Source organism: Hemicordylus capensis, chromosome 2 (assembly GCF_027244095.1).
Source record: "Hemicordylus capensis ecotype Gifberg chromosome 2, rHemCap1.1.pri, whole genome shotgun sequence".
Lineage (NCBI taxonomy): Eukaryota > Metazoa > Chordata > Lepidosauria > Squamata > Cordylidae > Hemicordylus > Hemicordylus capensis.
The window spans coordinates 164,653,779-164,670,650 of record NC_069658.1 but is presented as its reverse complement, the minus strand read 5'-3'; the positions used below and the strand labels follow the sequence as shown (position 1 = coordinate 164,670,650).

Genomic DNA, 16,872 nt, shown 5'->3' with positions numbered 1-16,872 from the left:
CCTACAAACAAGTAAAGGAAAACCTACTTAAGGGACAGAAATGATGAGAAGATATGGGGAATTGTTCTGTTAAAAGAGGACAAATACTTTCCTCCATGGAGCAAAAAATCCAGACACCATTTTATGAAAGTATTTCCTAAAGCCAAATAAATTAGAAGCTCCAGTGGAGATGCAGGATGCTTCCTGCACCCTCTTTATCTCTGGGTAAAGAAGAACTCAGGTGGACCAAGGTCGCCAGAAGATTTGAGGCCCTGCTCTGCTCAGGCTGGCAGAAGGGGCAGATCTTCCACAACCTCTGGGGTCAGGAAAAGCTAGACACTTTTCACTCCAGCTGAAGACCTTTTCTGGTATAGATGCTGGTGGAGGTGTTGCCCGTGAGGTGCTCTCACAGGTGGGATGGAATGCTGCATGTGATTGACTAGGAGCTTCTGGATGCCGCTGTGTCTCTGAGATGAGGAAGGCTTGAACAAGAGAGGCGCAGTACGAGTATCCTGTGTGGAAGCCCCTGTCCTCTGCCACTGTGGGGGAGAAAGAACACATACAAAGAGCACTGCCACAAATCTTAAGGAAGAACCAAGCCAAATCAAGCATTCACCCAACTTGCAAATCTGTATGGAACAGGAGCAAAAGCTGTGCATTATTTCTTCTGCTGTTGTAGCCTCCTCGTATCTAAATTGGCAGCATCTCCATGTTGGGCAAACGATTTGTTTCTTCCTGAGCCAGCAGCAGCATTGGATGGTGAAGAGCAGATATGTTGGTTGGAGGGAACTTGTACATCTTTCAGTGCAGTGGGACACTAGGTAACCACAGGTACTCCTAGCCTATTCCTTCTATTGCCCTGTTGAACTCTACCCTTCCACCACCTGCTGCTGTGAGCTCTCCAGGTAAGCTGAACTGCAGGTGAGTAATGGTGGTACCACACAACAGAGTGGGATGGGGAGGAGAAACCACGGGTGTGCACTTGGAGAGTTGACTTTCTGTGCCTGCTTTTGCAAAGGGCATCTATGAGAGCCCCCCAGAGACTTGGTAGATCTCCTCTTTTTGCTGCCTGCTTGAGACTGCTGCCACTGGAGTGGGAGTGGGGTTGCCCAGCACCTGGCAGGCCATCATACGTGACTGGTGGTGGGTTGAATTCATCTGGGTGAGGCACAGGTTTGTGTAGGCCGGCTCTAACTCAAGCTTGCCCAGGATTAAGATGGATTTTGACCTGGTCTTATTGGATTGATTCATTAATTAAATGAGAAAGCTCTGTCTTTTCAAAGGCTAAACCTTTGAAAATGAGCAAAAGTAAATGTGCGAAAGATTAAGCAAATCTCAGAATGCAGCTGGGTTATGGTCTTCACCTGCTGTAGGAAGGATGGCAACCCCAACCCTCTCTTGTTTTGTTGAGCCCATTCCCACTCACTCACAACCCACTTAGAGTTGCCACCTGACACACCTAACTGTAGCTGAGCCGTGGCCTTTTCAGCTCAACAATTTTAAATGTCCATATTTATATATATTCTTCTTTAGATGGTCAGTGTGGGTTTTTTTAGTTAATCCATTCTGTGATCCAGGCCAGCTTTTGAATGGGCCTTTAGTTACTTGTATTCCAGTTCTGGGATATAGGAAGCTGCATTCTACGGAGTCGGACCCTTGGTCCATCAAGTTCAGTACTGTCTACACAGACTGGCAACAGCTCTAGAACTCGCAGCATCCTCAGCTGCAGTGGCCTTTGGCTGAGGCTTATGGGAGTTGTAGTCAACAACATTCAAGGTGCTAAGCACCTATTTCTATTAAAATACCCTAAAGTGCCTAATGTGCTTCAAGTACATAGTCTTCAGAGGCAATGCTATTTGGTCAGGACTTGGAGTCCTTTTCACCTCAGCAAAAATTCATCTGTTCTGGATAGGGTTGCACTCCTCCTGAAGGATCAATCCTGCAAGCTGGGGTGCTGATCAGTCCAGCTTTGTTACTGGACACCAAGTAACAAGGCATGCACATGCACTCACAGGTTTTTAAAATGTCTGCTCAGTTAATTTTAGATCCTACTCGAGTTGAATCAAGAAGGCCTCACTCTGAATGCAAACACACTCTGCATGCATACACACAGCCTTGATACTGCCGCCCAGAACAAAACTCATTCCACACACAGATGAAAAAAATTAGAGGGAACACTGCTGGACACCCAAGCATATAGCACCTGTCACCAGTTGAGGCTGATGCACCAACTGTAAGCCCTCCTCACTTACTAGGAGTAGCTTTAGGGAACACATTATGCCAGAGAGGGTTGTAACGGCAGCACTGGCTGATGGTCTGTTTCTGAGCACAGTTCAAAGTGTTGGTGCTTACTTTCACAGCCCTAAATAGTTTGGGACCTGGATACCATCTTTCCTCACATGTGTCTGCCCACACCTTGTGAGCTTCGCTGGGGGCCTTTCTCTGGTCATCTTTGCTTTCTGAGTGAAGCAAGCAAGGATGCAGCCCTGGTGATTGTTTACCTCCTGGGAAATCCCCTTGCTGTCTAAATGGAAATAATATGCTGCAGCAGTTGGTTACATAACTGAATATTGGATTACAACTGATTCCCATTCTTCCTGACTTCTGTTACAAGGAGTATCCACCACATATTGCCGATGATAATCCAGACTGCTCTTCCAGGTGAATAACCACATTAGGTTTGAGCTCTGTAGGATTAGGAAACTATCCTTGACTTGTAACAGAACCTGCCCCCCACCCCCCTTTATTGCTTCTATCTAAGTGGAGGAGTAGTCATGGGGGTTCGTATATCTATGGGACATGGCTAGGTGGGCTGTCATGCAGAGTATCTGCACTTCTGAATTTGAGACTACTCCACACTGGAAGCAAGTGGGGACTGGAAGGGCAGTCATTTTTGTGGTAGCTTTCTGCCTTTGTAATGTGCTCTCCAGGGAGGCTCACTAGGTGCCTAAGTTGTCTTTTTGGTACCTGGCAAATACCTTCTTATTTTCCCAGGCCTTTTAAAAAACATTCATTTATTCTGGTTTCATTCTCCTGTCTGAATGCTTTTACTTGTGCTGTCTCCATATATCTATCTATCTATATGTGTGTGTGTGTGATTATTTTGATTGCCAGCCACTCTGAGAACATTCAAGAGTGAAATAGTGTATACATTCTGTAATAAACAAATTTCTTTACACTTCCTGATATCCAAAATCAAATTGATTGTGGAAAGGCAAACGAAAATACTGGCCACATCAGAAGTGACAGCAGAGCAAATCTCTCAGGAGAACTAGGAAAACAGGTAACCAAATCCCACACGGGCATCTCATGTTGTTATCAGTGAAAACCTTTCTCACCTATACCTGCTAGTTGCAATGCTTGGATCCTCTGCACAGTCATTTCCAGAAGAGCTGCCTTGTCCATGCGAGAATTAGGAAGTGGCTTATGGGAGAAAAAAATAAATTAGTTCAGATTGGCTGGATTCTGATTCGGTGTGTGTGCAGGCATACACGCACACATGCACATACTGCAGGAGGAAAGAGAACAAACTTAGGAATCATGGCAACGTGAGATGCTCATATTAAGCAAGGACTGTTGATAATTGCAGGCAAAAGTCAATCCAGTGAGCTGGAGGCATGGCTACACTATAAATATGAACCACTTTAGTGTTCATAGCTTCCAACTTAGGGCACCCTGGAGAAATAGTTTTATGAAGAGGCTTAGGATCTCTCATGAGAAATGTTTCGAACACTTGCAATAATGACAGTTCCCAATGTTCTCTGGGAAAGTCATGAAGGTTAAACCAAAGTTTCTAGTGCAGATATGTCCCAAGAGTAAAGGAGATGTGATCTTCCAGTTAACAAAAATGAGAGAACACAAAGTGTTTAAAAATTGTTCTTTTATTGACCCAACACATTTTGGGTTTGTCCTCCTTTATTAGGAGCTATCAACAAACATTTAATATAAAATACTTCTTTGTTGCAGTGAAACATCTACTCAATAAAATGAATCATCCTTTTTTAGGCACTTTGAGAAGTTCTCTATGATTTTTGGTTCCTCTTCTGAGTGTCTCCCCATTGTTGTTTTGTCTGGCTCTTCCAGCTACTCACAGGAAGTATAAACATTAATCATTCCACGAAGGAAGGAAGGCAGCAGCAGCAGCAGCAGCAAGGGGCTTGTCTTCTAGCTCCTGTGCGTGAGCTGTGACTCTGGATGACTGAGGGTTAGGAGGTGGAACTTTTAAAAGAATGCCTGTGCATTGGTAAGGCTGGGAAACTGCCACATTGGATCAAATCATTGCTTACTTGTTCATGTTAGAAGCTCAGAATTGGATCAAGGGACAGAGGGACATCATAGTCACTTGCAAGCTAAATGGAAAGAGATCAGCTATACTGCTAATTTATTCTACTGTAATTCTCCTTCAGTCCTTCCAAACTATAATTCGGTTGCTGGGAGGCAGCAGGAGCCAAATGAGTCTCCCCACGTCCCTCCATCTCTCACATATCTCACAAGGCAGAGGTGGTGACCAGCATGTCCTGAAGTCCAGCAGGCTTCAAATGGGAGTGTCCCCTGGGGGCTGCATTTCACTGCACAGGTAGCCAGGCCTTTATGGAACAGGATTAGTCATTCCCAGGATGGAAATATTAAGACCATCTCGTGTAGGTGCTGGCTGGCAGAACAGGAGAAGGAGAAGGGAAACCAATAAAGAGATATCTGCACTACAAACCCATATAAGTGCTGCACCAGTTTAACTGTCATGGCTTTTCGGGCATGGGAATTATAGTTTGGTGCTGAGCATTCAGTTCTGCATCCTTTACCTCACTCACAGAACTACAGACCCTGCGGGTTTACTGTGAAGCTTTTCTGCAAGTTCAAAGTTGCCCAAAAAAATCCAATGGAAAAAGTAGATTTTTAAAGCCCTGAATATAAATCAGGCTACACCCTAATGCGCAGTGAAAACCCTGCATTTTGTGTGAAGTGCTTCCCGATAACTTGCAGGGACTTTGGGGTAAACTTGACCGATATGTGAATGCACACCTTCATTCTGGAGGAGATGCGAGCAAAAAGCCCGGTGTGAAAAACCAGCTGGGATTGGAGATATTGTTAAACCAGTTCAATCTGCAGTGTTGGATGCAGACTGAAGGTTAACCGTGGATGTCCTCTCTTCCCAGTGGGAGACATTACATGGTAAAGAGGAGACTCGAGTGTGGTCCTTACCTTGTTACTCTGGCTATTGTTGTCTATAAGCAGAGTCTTCAGTTGGTTCAGGCAGCAGGCAATGCGATCCCGTCGCTTTTTTTCCATTAGTGGCTTGATGATCTGTCGGGGTGAGGAATTTCTGCATTAATAGAAGACTTCACTGGGAAGCCGCTTCTCACGGTGAGCAGGAACAATGGGGAAAGAGAGACAAAGACCAGGGGAGCAGTTGACCAAAGCTGTTCTAAGATATTTTGATGTATGGGAATCTAAATAGCATCCCCTCCTCTCCCAGCAATGAACAGGGGGCACAATCCAGCAGGAACGTCTCCTAAGGGTACCCGTCTTGCGCAGCTTCTACTCCATCCTCACAGTAAGGCCACCTCTGCAGATGACCCATCTGGGTTGCCCTTTCCGGTCCAAATACTGTTTCTCCTGCAAAGGAGGGTTTTTTGCTTACCTTTTTGTAGACCAGACGTTTTGGCTGTTCCAGCTGCGGCCTCCTCCAGCTGCACCTTCTCAGCACTCGTGTTCTTGTCAGTGAAGCTTCACTACCTGCTCTCTCGAGGCTCATCTTGTTTCTCTGAGAATATTTTCAAATTTCCCTCCTTCATCCCTCCCTTGAATTTATAGGACATCCCCGATACAGCTGTCACATTGTCTGCAAATCCTGTTTCTCCCTCCTCTTCCCCCTCACAAACAGTAGCGGCCCAATGAACAGCCATAAGATTCTTTTTGTCTTTTTGAGGGAGTGGGGGGGGTACGTGAGGGGGGTGGTGGCTTGTACAAGGGTGTCCTGTACACCAATGAAGTGTGGGGAAGAGAGCCAGGAGGGAATTTTGAAAAGGGGGCTTTATTTCAGGCTGACCAGCTGCTGCTTTTAGAGATGCGGGATAAAGAGAGGCTAAGAAGAGCATGAAAGGAGTGAATAGAGAGAGGGGTAGAGGGGAGGAAGCTATTGAGATGGAAATTGGAGTACCAGATGGTATGTGTGTGCCTTTTCAGGGTGGGTGGGTGGGGGGAGAATGTGTGTGTCGTGTCTGTGCTTGGGGTGAGGCGGAGGATTCCAAATGCCAGCACAGTTCTGTGGAAGCTGAACAATCGGACTCACCACCTCAGGTTCATAGGGTTGCCAGGGCAATGCGACGCAGGCTGCAGCCCCCTCAGTCTCTTGAGCTGGCTGCTTTAGTGAAAGGCGCAGGAAGGAGAGAATAGCTCCAACACCCATGCTCTCCTCCATAACACGAGATACAAAGTAGGCCGAACTGGATCCGCTGAAGTATAAAAGAAAGAAAGAAAATCTCATATAGGGCTGTTGTTGGTTGATGCCATTTGGTTGATGCCAAATTGGCATCAATTGGTTGGTTGATGCCTAAGATGCCATTGCATTGACGTTATCTCCACTGTCTACTAAACAGTATGGTTTAACATACTTTAAGGGGGGTGTCAGGGGTTTGCGGTTGGGACATATGGGGAAAGGCACTCTTTCAGGTAACCCGGTCCCAAGCCATTTAGGGCTTTAAAGGTCAAAACCAGCACTTTGAATTGGGCCTGGAAATGAACCGGGAGCCCGTGCAACTGATGAAGCACTGGCGTGATATCAAAACGCCTGGTCCCAATTAACAATCTTGTAGGCCTATTTTGCACCAGCTGGAGTTTCCGGACCATTTTCAAAAGCAGCCCCACGTACAACGCATTGCAGTAATCTAAGCAAGAGGTTACCAGAGAGGAACTGTGGCCAAGCTATCTCTGTCCAGGTAAGGTCACAGTTGGGATATCAGCTGAAGCTGATAAAAGGTGCTTCAAGCCACAGAGGCCACTTAAGCCTCTAGTGACAATGCTGGATCAATGAGCTGCAATCGATCATACTGCAAACCTGGTCCTTCAGGGGGAGTGCAACCCCATCTAGAACAGGTTGAACATTGTTCAGTGAAGTTTGTGTGTATACACACACACATAGGAACATAGGAAGCTGCCATATTCCTAGTCCGACCATTGGCCTATCTAGCTCAGTATTGTCTACACAGACTGGTAGTGACTTCTGCAAGGTTGCAGGCAGGAATCTCTCTCAGCCCTATCTTGGAGAAGCCAGGGAGGGGACTTGGAACCCAGAGTGGATCCATCCCTTGATGGGGGTGGGGGGGAGAGTGTGTGTGTGTGGTGTGTGTACGTACACGCACACACACACACTTCACTGATGTTCAGTGTGTGTATCACACACACCCTCTCTAACACACACACACACACACACACACACACTCAATCAATCTCTTGGGCTCAGAGGCGTAACTATAGGGGGGGCGGGGGGGCACATGCCCCGGGCGCCATCTTTTCTGGTCACGTGGGGGGCGCCGCCATGACAAAAAAACTTTTTTTTAATTTTTTTTTAAAATTGTTAATACAAATGTTTCCTGCTCAGTGCAGCAGCGCTGCAGCAGTCAAGGGAGTGCGTCAGTGCCCCCTCCCCCATGAGCGGTCCCTTCCGCGCCGCCCGCACACACCCCCATTGCTTTGCTGGTGCCTGGCAGCCAGTCAGTGGCCTGGCTTGGCGGCGGCGGGCGCTTGTGAGGAAAAACCTAAGTATAATGTAGTATGTTGGGGGGACGGGGGGCGCGGGGGGGGCGCCATTTCAGTGCTTGCCCCGGGCGCCGTTTTCCCTAGTTACGCCTCTGCTTGGGCTGAACTTCTTTACCACCAGAGCATACTCTGCTGTGTGCGGACTTTGATGTTTCTCCTCACACCCCTCAACAGAGACACTAGCAACAGCTACTGAGATGAACACTATGCTGGGATGAATGATGAGGGACACTTGCTCCCCTCTCTGCTAAACAAGAGAACCAACCATTTCAAAGGTGCTGCTTTGCCCAAGGGCATTTTGGGAGATAACTGAATCAGGATGGTGTGCTGTGTGTGGGCAGTTATGTGCACATGATGTGTGTGGAATCCTTGCTACAGCAGTAGAGCTCAACCCTTCTCCCACGGACCTGTTGCCTGTGGGCCCTGCCAGCCAGCCTCTAACCTCTGGGCCACCATGCTGTTGGCGGCAGCTGGAATGGCCACTCTTCTTTCTTGCCTGGCCCAGGCATAAGGATTGCTTCCCCCCACTTTTGTGTGTGACTCCAACTGTGTTTAGGCTGCCAGGATATACAAGCATCTATTTAAGAAAGCTCAGCAGCTTATTTTGTGCGAGCCAAAGAATATTAGATATGGAATGGCAACGGAAGATAAGTAGGGCCCCCAAACAACTTAAAATATGGAGATTTGCCTTTAGTACTAAAGCCAGCTGATTATTGCCAAGCCCTAATTACGCTTAAGTACCGCAGAGCATTTGCACTGGCCCACTTTGACGTATTGACCTCGGCGGTTCTACATGGTAGACATGGTCAGGTCTCCTGTTCTGAACGCTACTGCCCATGTGCTGCAAAGGCCATCGAGGCTGTGGGTCATGTTTTATTATACTGCAATTTGTATAGGGACTCGCGTGAGTTGTTGAACTTGAACTCATTTATTTACGGTCAATGACCAAATAAACACTACAGCAAAGAGCAATACAGTACAATACAATAACATAGGGAAAAATTTAAAAACCAGTTTGCAGACACCTTATTTTACATGCCTCCGAGCAAAAGCAAGCAATCCTATGGGTAACTTCTTCATGCCCATCTCCTAAAAATAAACAATAAAATGTTCCTCAGACCAATCCAAATGTTTCTTTCGATAGGGGGCGATCTGAATGGAACGGGCAATATCATAGAAAGGGCAGTTAACCAAAGTATGGGTTAATGTTTCCACCTCAGCAGCTCCACATGGGCACATACGTTCCTCCAAGGGGTTCCCTCGAAATCTGCCCTCCAACGCAGTTGAAGGGAGGACATTAAAACGGGCCTGAGAGAAGACCCTTCTCAGCCTGCGTGTAGGCAAATGTGTAAGGTACGCAGCTGGCCTCGGGTAAGTTGAAAAGCTGAGATAATTATATCTGGAAGCAATCAGGCTAAGATCACTCTGCTTTTCTATGTCTCTTACCCTCTGTGTAATGATCTTTTTTGCCTGATCATAATTTAATGATAGTATATATTGCTCCAAGAGGCCACAATTACCCAGGGTGTCATGTATATTCCTCCTCCAAGTGGAACAGAAATCATCCACCAAAGTTAGTGAGCCTAACCCTTGGGGACGGCTAGTAAGTTTAAGCCAATAGAAGACCGCTTGCATGTGTTATCATGTGAGTTGTTAATTTTACCCTTGATTAAGGACATACCAGGCAGAGGAGATGAAGTATATATCTCATTTCTCTTGTCATACCATCAAGCCAGCATTACTTATAACATGGCTAAATTCTGTTTAATAGCAATGAATATACAGCAACACCTAATGACTAATGTAGTGGAATAATTTACTATGTCACTGTATAGTCTTAAAACTATGTTGTTGCTATATTGTTGCATGGGTGTGACATTGTTCCTTTCTCCATGCTTCTGTACTGGTCAAAGACTGTAATAAAGTTTATCAAGCTGCTGCCTTCTGTCATAACCTTTGCCGTATGGAGGCTTGTGATGGGATAAGTTCTAGACTGTGGACTCTTCCTGGTGGCCTGCTAGGGCATTGTGTATGGGAGAGGCGAGGAGATCCACAATATCATGTCTATGTTCTGATGTCCCCACATTCTGATTGGTGAATTCTGTGCTCGGTTAATATAGATGGTTGGGTGGTGTTTAATCTCAAATTGGATCCGGTTGTTCTAAGATAGCTGCAACTCACACACATTGCTTGGGAATTTGTGGAGGGCTCTGTCCTTGCTACACTGCTCCTCTTTCTTCTACTGACCTTAATTGCATTTTTGACATTACTGCTGGGGGAACATGGGATCCCAGTATGACACCCTTGTACGTTCTGATATACATACTCTTATCATTTCACAAATGAAAATAGGGATACTCTTGTGAATCTGTATTGCCCCTATTCTTGTACGAAAGTGTAGACCCCACTACAATTACATATTATTGAAGCTGCTTCTATCCTGCTTAATGAAGTGTATTCATGCACTATGTAACTGCCTATTTTGCACTGGCTTCTGAAATAGATATCAGGAAGCCAGCCATGTGCACACAAATGCGTGCACTTGCAGGCGTTCCATTACACAGTGGATCTGGCTGTACCTTTTGTAGGAGAGCTGCAGCTCAAAACACAGTCAGCAACATTTGCTAGATGGATATGCACTTATGGAAGAATGGAAAGGAAGCTATTGCGTTTGTGTGCAGCTTAAGACAACACTTTAAAAGGCACTCACCAAATCTTTCCAAAAAGAGAAACAGGGACAGTGATTTGCCAGGGACAAGTGCTATATCTATTGCTTCCAGCAGGTGGTGCTTTGCAACCATTTGTTAGCACTTGGGCGCCAACCAAAATCTGGCTACGGCTCATGTAGTGAAAATTACAGGCTTGTTATAACCGAATGTTTGGTACTTTGGGGATCACTTTACAAATCTGAATACACACACATGCTTACATGGGGCACAATCCAGCCAATTTAAGCATTTGAAGCCCCATTGTGCCGAGTGCTCCCTCCCACTGAAGCAAATGGCACTTCAAAGTGCTTAAATTTGAATGGATTGTGCCCATGGTGCTGGAAATGGCTAACCACACATTTCCAGAGCTTAATCTACAAGCAGAAGCCTAGTGACAGGTAAATGTCTGGCAGAAAGCACATTTCTACCTAATGCAGATTGAGAGGGGAATGATGCATGGTGGCAGCTAGGCCCCATTATACCATGCATGATGTGTACATCATGCAGTTTTATTGATTTAGAATGTGCTCTTCCTTTGGATAGCTCAGAGTGGCTTATATGAGGATCTCTAGACGAAATCAAGCAAGGTTCTTCTAATGGACGTGTGCAAGAGCAGACTTTTTCTGAGGGGGGTGTTAAGTTTTAAAAGCCAGACGTCTGCATGTGCCACCAAGAGAACTCTCTTTGTCTGGCACAGTTTGATCTCTCTCGCTCTCCTCATGCTGTCTGGCTGCCATAGCTTCTGTCTGGGGAGTCCTTCTGCCAATAAGTAGCTGCTGGGTGAGATTACTCAGTGCCGAGTGAAAAGCCCTCTGCAGATCTTCCAGATTTGGGCCCTAACAGGGGTGCCTTCCCACCAGACTTCCAGGAGGTAGTCTGGTCCCCTGCAGGCCATGGGGGCAACCCAAATTCCGCTGCTCGTCAGCCGCTTGTGCAGCAGTGGAGTTGTGGGGCTGCTGCGGCTGCGGAGATGTGGGGCTGCTGCGGCCACGTCTTGCCGGGTGGCTGAGCGCACCAGTGCAACTCATACGATGGCCAGGCTGCCCAATACCTCCCTCCAGCCAGGCTTGGTCAGAGTTGGCACATGTGCAGCAGTGGACTAGGCAAGAGAAGTTGGCTGCAGAGCAAACAGCAGCTACTGTCCTGCCCAGCTAGGCAGCACACGCCTATGCTGTGAGCACTTGCGCACACATGTACCAGCGTGTGCCTCAAGTGCCTGGGTTGCACAGTCACTATTGCACTAACTGGTCCAGAGGAAGCCAATGACGATGACAAGAGATAAACCAACTGAGTGCTTTTTGTGAAGTTGTTCTCATGGGGTTAGAAAGGGAGTTAAATCTCAAACAGAACCCAGCAGAAACAACACAAGCGCCAGGTAGAGTGAGAACAGCAGAAAACTCGGCAAGTTCAAAATTCTGGGAGGAGGATCCCAGACTAACTAACACCCTGCAAGGGGGAACCAACCACCTCCAGAGCGAAACCACCCCACAGAAATATAGGAGACAGATGGGGCGTCGGATATCAGGACAGTAGGATAAACAGCCCAGACGAACAAGCAGGTGGGTGCGGATGCAACCCATACCTCTGAAGAAAATGATCTTTCAGGTAAGTGCCAACACTTCATTTTCCTTCAGAGGAGGGTTGCATCCACAGCTAGGATGGGACCTACCATAGCCCCTGAGATACCGGGCGGGAGCTGTGAGGTCTGGCTCAAGGGGAAACCACCTGCTGCAACACTCTTCTCCCAAATGCCGCATCTGCTGAGGTCCAATTGTGAATTTTATAATGCCTCACAAAGGTGGAAATAGAAGCCCATGTGGCAGCGTGACAAATATTGACCAGGGGAGCTAAGGTGGAAAACGCAGCAGTGGAAGCCACACTTCTAGTGGAATGGGCTGTAATCCCTTCTGGGACCGGGGTAGCGGAACCCTCATAGGCTAACGTAATGCACTCGCAAATCCAGCGTGACAAAGTGGAAGTTGAAACGTGCTTCCCCAATGATCCCTCCAGGAATGAAACAAAAAGGGAATCTGAAACCTGAAAAGGCTTAGTGCGTCTCAAATAAATCCTCAGTGCCCTGCGCACATCCAACTTGTGCCATTCACGTTCCCTAGGTGAAGAAGGACTTGGGCAGAATGATGGCAACATGATCTCCTGGGCCCTATGGAACACTGAGTTCACTTTAGGGAGGAAGGAAGGGTCTGTACGCAACAGGACGTAGTCCGGGTAGACTAGGCATAGCTCTTTTCGCATGGACAAGGCACGTAGATCCAAACCCTCCTAGCGGATGTGATAGTGACCAGGAACAAAACCTTAAAGGAAAGGAGCCGCAAGGGGACAGACCGCAGAGGTTCAAACGGGGCTTTGGTAAGGGCCCGTAGCACCAACCTGAGATCCCAGGTGGGGAACCTATGGACGGTGGGGGGATTAAGTATAGAAACACCCCTGAGGAACCTTTGCACATGAGGATGCTGAGCCAACGGAGGTCCATCTAGCGGTAGGGCTGAGGAAATGGCAAAAACCTGGCAGCGCAGCATATTAGGGCGAAGCCGCTTATCTAGGCCGTTCTGAAGGAAACCCAGGACAAAGGGCACAGATGCCGACCTGGGCAACACTCCCTGAGCTCTGCACCATCTGGCAAAGGTCTTCCAGGTAGACTGATATACTCGGACTGTAGACAGCCTCCTGGAAGCCAGAATCGTGTCCTGAACAGAAGATGGGTAACCACAAGCTGCTAGGTCTTCCCGCTCAACCTCCATGCGAAGACATTGAGCCACTCCGGATCCGGGTGGAATACTGGACCCTGACGGAGAAGCTGATGATGGGAGCCCAGTGGAAGCGGCGGTTCGCTGGACAACTCCACCAGGTCTGAAAACCATGGTCTGTGAGGCCAGTGAGGAGCCACAAGGACAACCTCCGCTCTCAACGTCCGAACCCTTCGGATGGTCTGAGGGTTGACTGCGAATGGTGGGAAGGCATAAATCAGTCCCTGGGGCCACGGGAAGGACAGGGCATCAACGCCCTTCGCTCCGGGGGAGTGGTACCTGGAGAGGTAGCGCTTCACCTTGGCGTTTTCCTGCTTTGCGAATGCGTCCATGACCGGCTGGCCGAATCTCTGGACTATTCGCTGGAAGGCCAGAGGGTCCAGCGACCACTCCACTGGATCTAACTGGGAGCGGCTCAGCCAGTCCGCCACCACGTTTAGTACTCCGCTGACGTGGTCCGCTTCCAGGGACAGCAGGTGTAGTTCCGCCCAGGTCAGAAGAAGGGAGGCTTCGTGCATCAGAGCCTTGGACCTCGTGCTGCCCTGGCGAATGACATGGGCTTTGGCTGTGGCGTTGTCTGTACGCACCAGGACGTGACGACCCTGGACTATTGGAAGAAATTCCAAGAGCGCCAGGCGAATTGCCCACAACTCCAGCCAATTGATGGATTTGGAGTGCTCGTCTTCGGACCAACAGCCCTGCGCCACGTACTGAAGGCAGTGACCGCCCCACCCCAGGAGGCTGGCGTCTGTGGTCACCTGGACCCGCTCCACTGGAAGGAATTTGACTCCCCTTGATGTGGCTGGGGACACCCACCATCGTAGGGACCGGACTACCCGGGGCGGAAGGGTGACCGGCCTCCTGGACTGGTCCATTACCTGGTCCTGGTATCGGAGGAGGAACCACTGGAGTGGACGAGAATGGAACCGGCTCCACGGCACTATGCCCAGTGTGGACACCATGCAGCCCTGCAACTTGGACAGGGACAGGATGTTGGAGTGGGGGAGAGCTAGCATTGCCTGGCACAACGCAATTAAGGAACCCCTGCGCTCCTGAGTCAAGCAGACGGTCCCCTGGACTGTATCGATCTTTGCACCCAAGTGGAGAACCCTGGTCCGAGGGAACAGAGAACTCTTGGGTCTGTTGACAATGAACCCGTGAGCCTCCAGCACAGAGAGGGTCAACTGGACGTCCCAGTGACCCCTGGGGAGGGGGGAGACCTGATCAAAAGGTCGTCCAAGTACGGGTACAGGTGTACGCCCCTGGTCCTCAAGTGCGCCACGAGTGCCACCATGATCTTGGTGAACACTCGAGGTGCAGTCGAAAGACCGAAGGGGAGCACTTGGTACTAGAAGTGATGAGAGCAATAAGCGAACCTCAGGAAGCGTCGGTCCTGTTCGTGAATGGGGACATGGAGGTAGGCCTCCTTCAGGTCCACCGAAGCTAGGAAGTCCCCTTGCTGGAGGGCCATCAGGACTGATCGGAGGGTCTCCATGCGAAACCCCCTCCTCCGCAGGAACTTGTTCACGAACTTGAGGTCCAGAATCGCCCTCCATTCCCTGTTCTTTTTGGGGACCAGGAATAGGATAGAATATACCCCTTGCCCCTGTTCTCCTGAGGGAACAGGCTCGATCGCCTGAATGGCCTGTAAGTGGTGGATGGCCTCCCACATCAGACGGTGTTTGGACTTTCTGTGGGATTGGGGGGAGGGGAGAAAGCGATCCAGATGTTGCGCTACAAACTCCAGAGAGTACCCTGAGGAGACTGTTTGTAAGATCCAGGCATCAGAACAAGTCTGTGCCCAGATGCATGCAAATTTCCCCAGTCTGCCCCCCACAGTGTGGAGATCTCGATCCGGGGGAAGGGGACCCCGAGGAGAGTCATTGGGCCTGGTTACGCTTGAACCCTGGCTTGGCAGACTGTCCAGAATGTTGGGGCTTTTGAAAGGAGTTGTCCTTAAAGGAGGACTGCGGTCTATGCCAGTTGGACCTATCGGGCCTGTTCTGCCTGTAGCGAGAGGAGGACCTGAACCCCTTGAACCCAGTCGCAGGAGAGGATAAGCCCCTACGTTCCTGATGCTGAGAGGCGACCGAGGAAGGCATAGCCTTCTTGTTGTCCTTAGTCTGAACCAAGACGGGTTCCAGTGCTTCGCCAAATAGCTTGCCCCCCTTAAAGGCGGCGTTGGCGAGGTTTGCACGAGATTTCTGGTCAACCCTTCAATTCTTCAGCCACAAGTGGCACCTAATGGTCACATCAGAGGCCAACGCCCTGGCGGACAATTGAGCGGCATCTAGGGATGAATCCGCCATGAAACTGACCGCCTTACCAAGCTTATTAAGGCCCTGCTGAAGGGCGGGTAGCTCAAGTGAGACCATAGGTGTGAGTTCCTGCACCCACAAAACTGCAGCCCGCGCAAAGATGGAGTTAGCGACAGAGGCCCTGATCGAGAGGGCATTAGCCTCGTGCGACCTGTGCAGAGCGGCATCGCATTTTTTGTCTTCCACGTTCTTTAACGTATCCTCTCCTTCCTTAGGGAGCACCGCCCCCGTAACCAGGGTGGCAACCTCTGCATCGACAAGAGGCACCTTAAGCTTACCCGTCAGCGTGGTGCTTGAATTGTACATGCGCTTGACAGCGGGAGGGGGCTCTTTGCCCTCGATGGGCTTGTCCCATTCAGCCTGGAAAACACCCAGGAACAGTTGAGGGCAGGGGACATTGACTTCCTGGGATCTTAGAGATGGAAGCACAGATGGATCCCCATCAGTACCCTCTGGAATGGGCTGCACCCCCTCCCAAGCGCAGTGTCTTCCTAACCTTGTAAACAAGCACTTGGTAATCGGTCTGTGGAAACAGACGATAGGTGGCCTGATGGCGGGGGAAGGTTCCCCCTCATCACTGGAAAGTTCCCCCTCCTCCCTGTCAGACTCTGAGTCCTCCGACAGGTCAGGGAGCCCGTGGGGAACGGAGCGGGAAGCAGCCACAGCCGGTAAAGGTGGGACTGGGTGGCAAGGGGACAAGGGGGCGGTGTCCACCATCTCGGGGCGCAGCCGGACCCGCTGGGTGTATTGGAGCCGGCGCGGTCTGGACCGCAGACAAAATGGCCACCGCCAGAGATTTGGCAGGAAGCGGCTGAGCGGGGAACCCACAAGGGACTGCCGGCAGTTGAGTGGGAGCAGGGAGCTGTGCTGCAGTGGGTGGAGCAAACCAAGGCAGCTTCTGTAGCTCTTCAGCCACAACTCACCTGAGGAGTGCTGCAAAACGCGGCGGAATCTCCTCCTCATCCTCCGCCTGGTTGTCACCCGGCTCTGGGGCAGTAGCGGCTGTGGCGGCTTGGGAAGCGGCGCACACGCGCTTGGGTGGAGGGGCAGAAAAGGGGTCCCCCGGCCTGGATCCCCCCTGCTGACCCTCGGCGGGCTCACCTGAGTGAATTTCCTCGGCCTCCGATTCTCACTGGAGGAGAGGAGCGGAAGGATCACCCCCACCCTCCTGGAAGATGGCTCCCTGAGCGGACGAGCAGGGTGGAGAGCCGCCGTCAGGCGAACGGGCCGCCGAAGAGGCTTTCACCCGCTTCTTGTCCCGTTTGATGGCCTTTGCCAAGCCTTGGGCCCGAGTGTTGAGCGCGGGGGCGGAGGCCGCAGCCCAATAGGCCTGGCACACAGAGTGTG

The 16,872-nt window shown here is 49.8% G+C and overlaps 1 protein-coding gene across 2 annotated transcripts; it reads right to left on the bottom strand.

The window, feature by feature from the left end:
- On the bottom strand, positions 1–5,828 carry LOC128347371 (transcription factor HES-5-like). 2 transcript variants are annotated; one of them, XM_053301883.1, is made up of 4 exons: positions 5,618–5,828; positions 5,179–5,280; positions 3,318–3,402; positions 1–518 (listed from the first exon to the last, which is right to left on the bottom strand). In XM_053301883.1, the coding sequence occupies exons 1-4, from the start codon at positions 5,729–5,731 to the stop codon at positions 217–219; spliced, it is 603 nt and encodes a 200-aa protein (XP_053157858.1). In that variant the 5' UTR covers positions 5,732–5,828; the 3' UTR covers positions 1–216. The 2 variants fall into 2 exon arrangements, with proteins under 2 accessions (XP_053157858.1, XP_053157859.1); XM_053301884.1 differs by having other exon boundaries at positions 3,324–3,402.
- Positions 5,829–16,872: the final 11,044 nt, after the last annotated feature.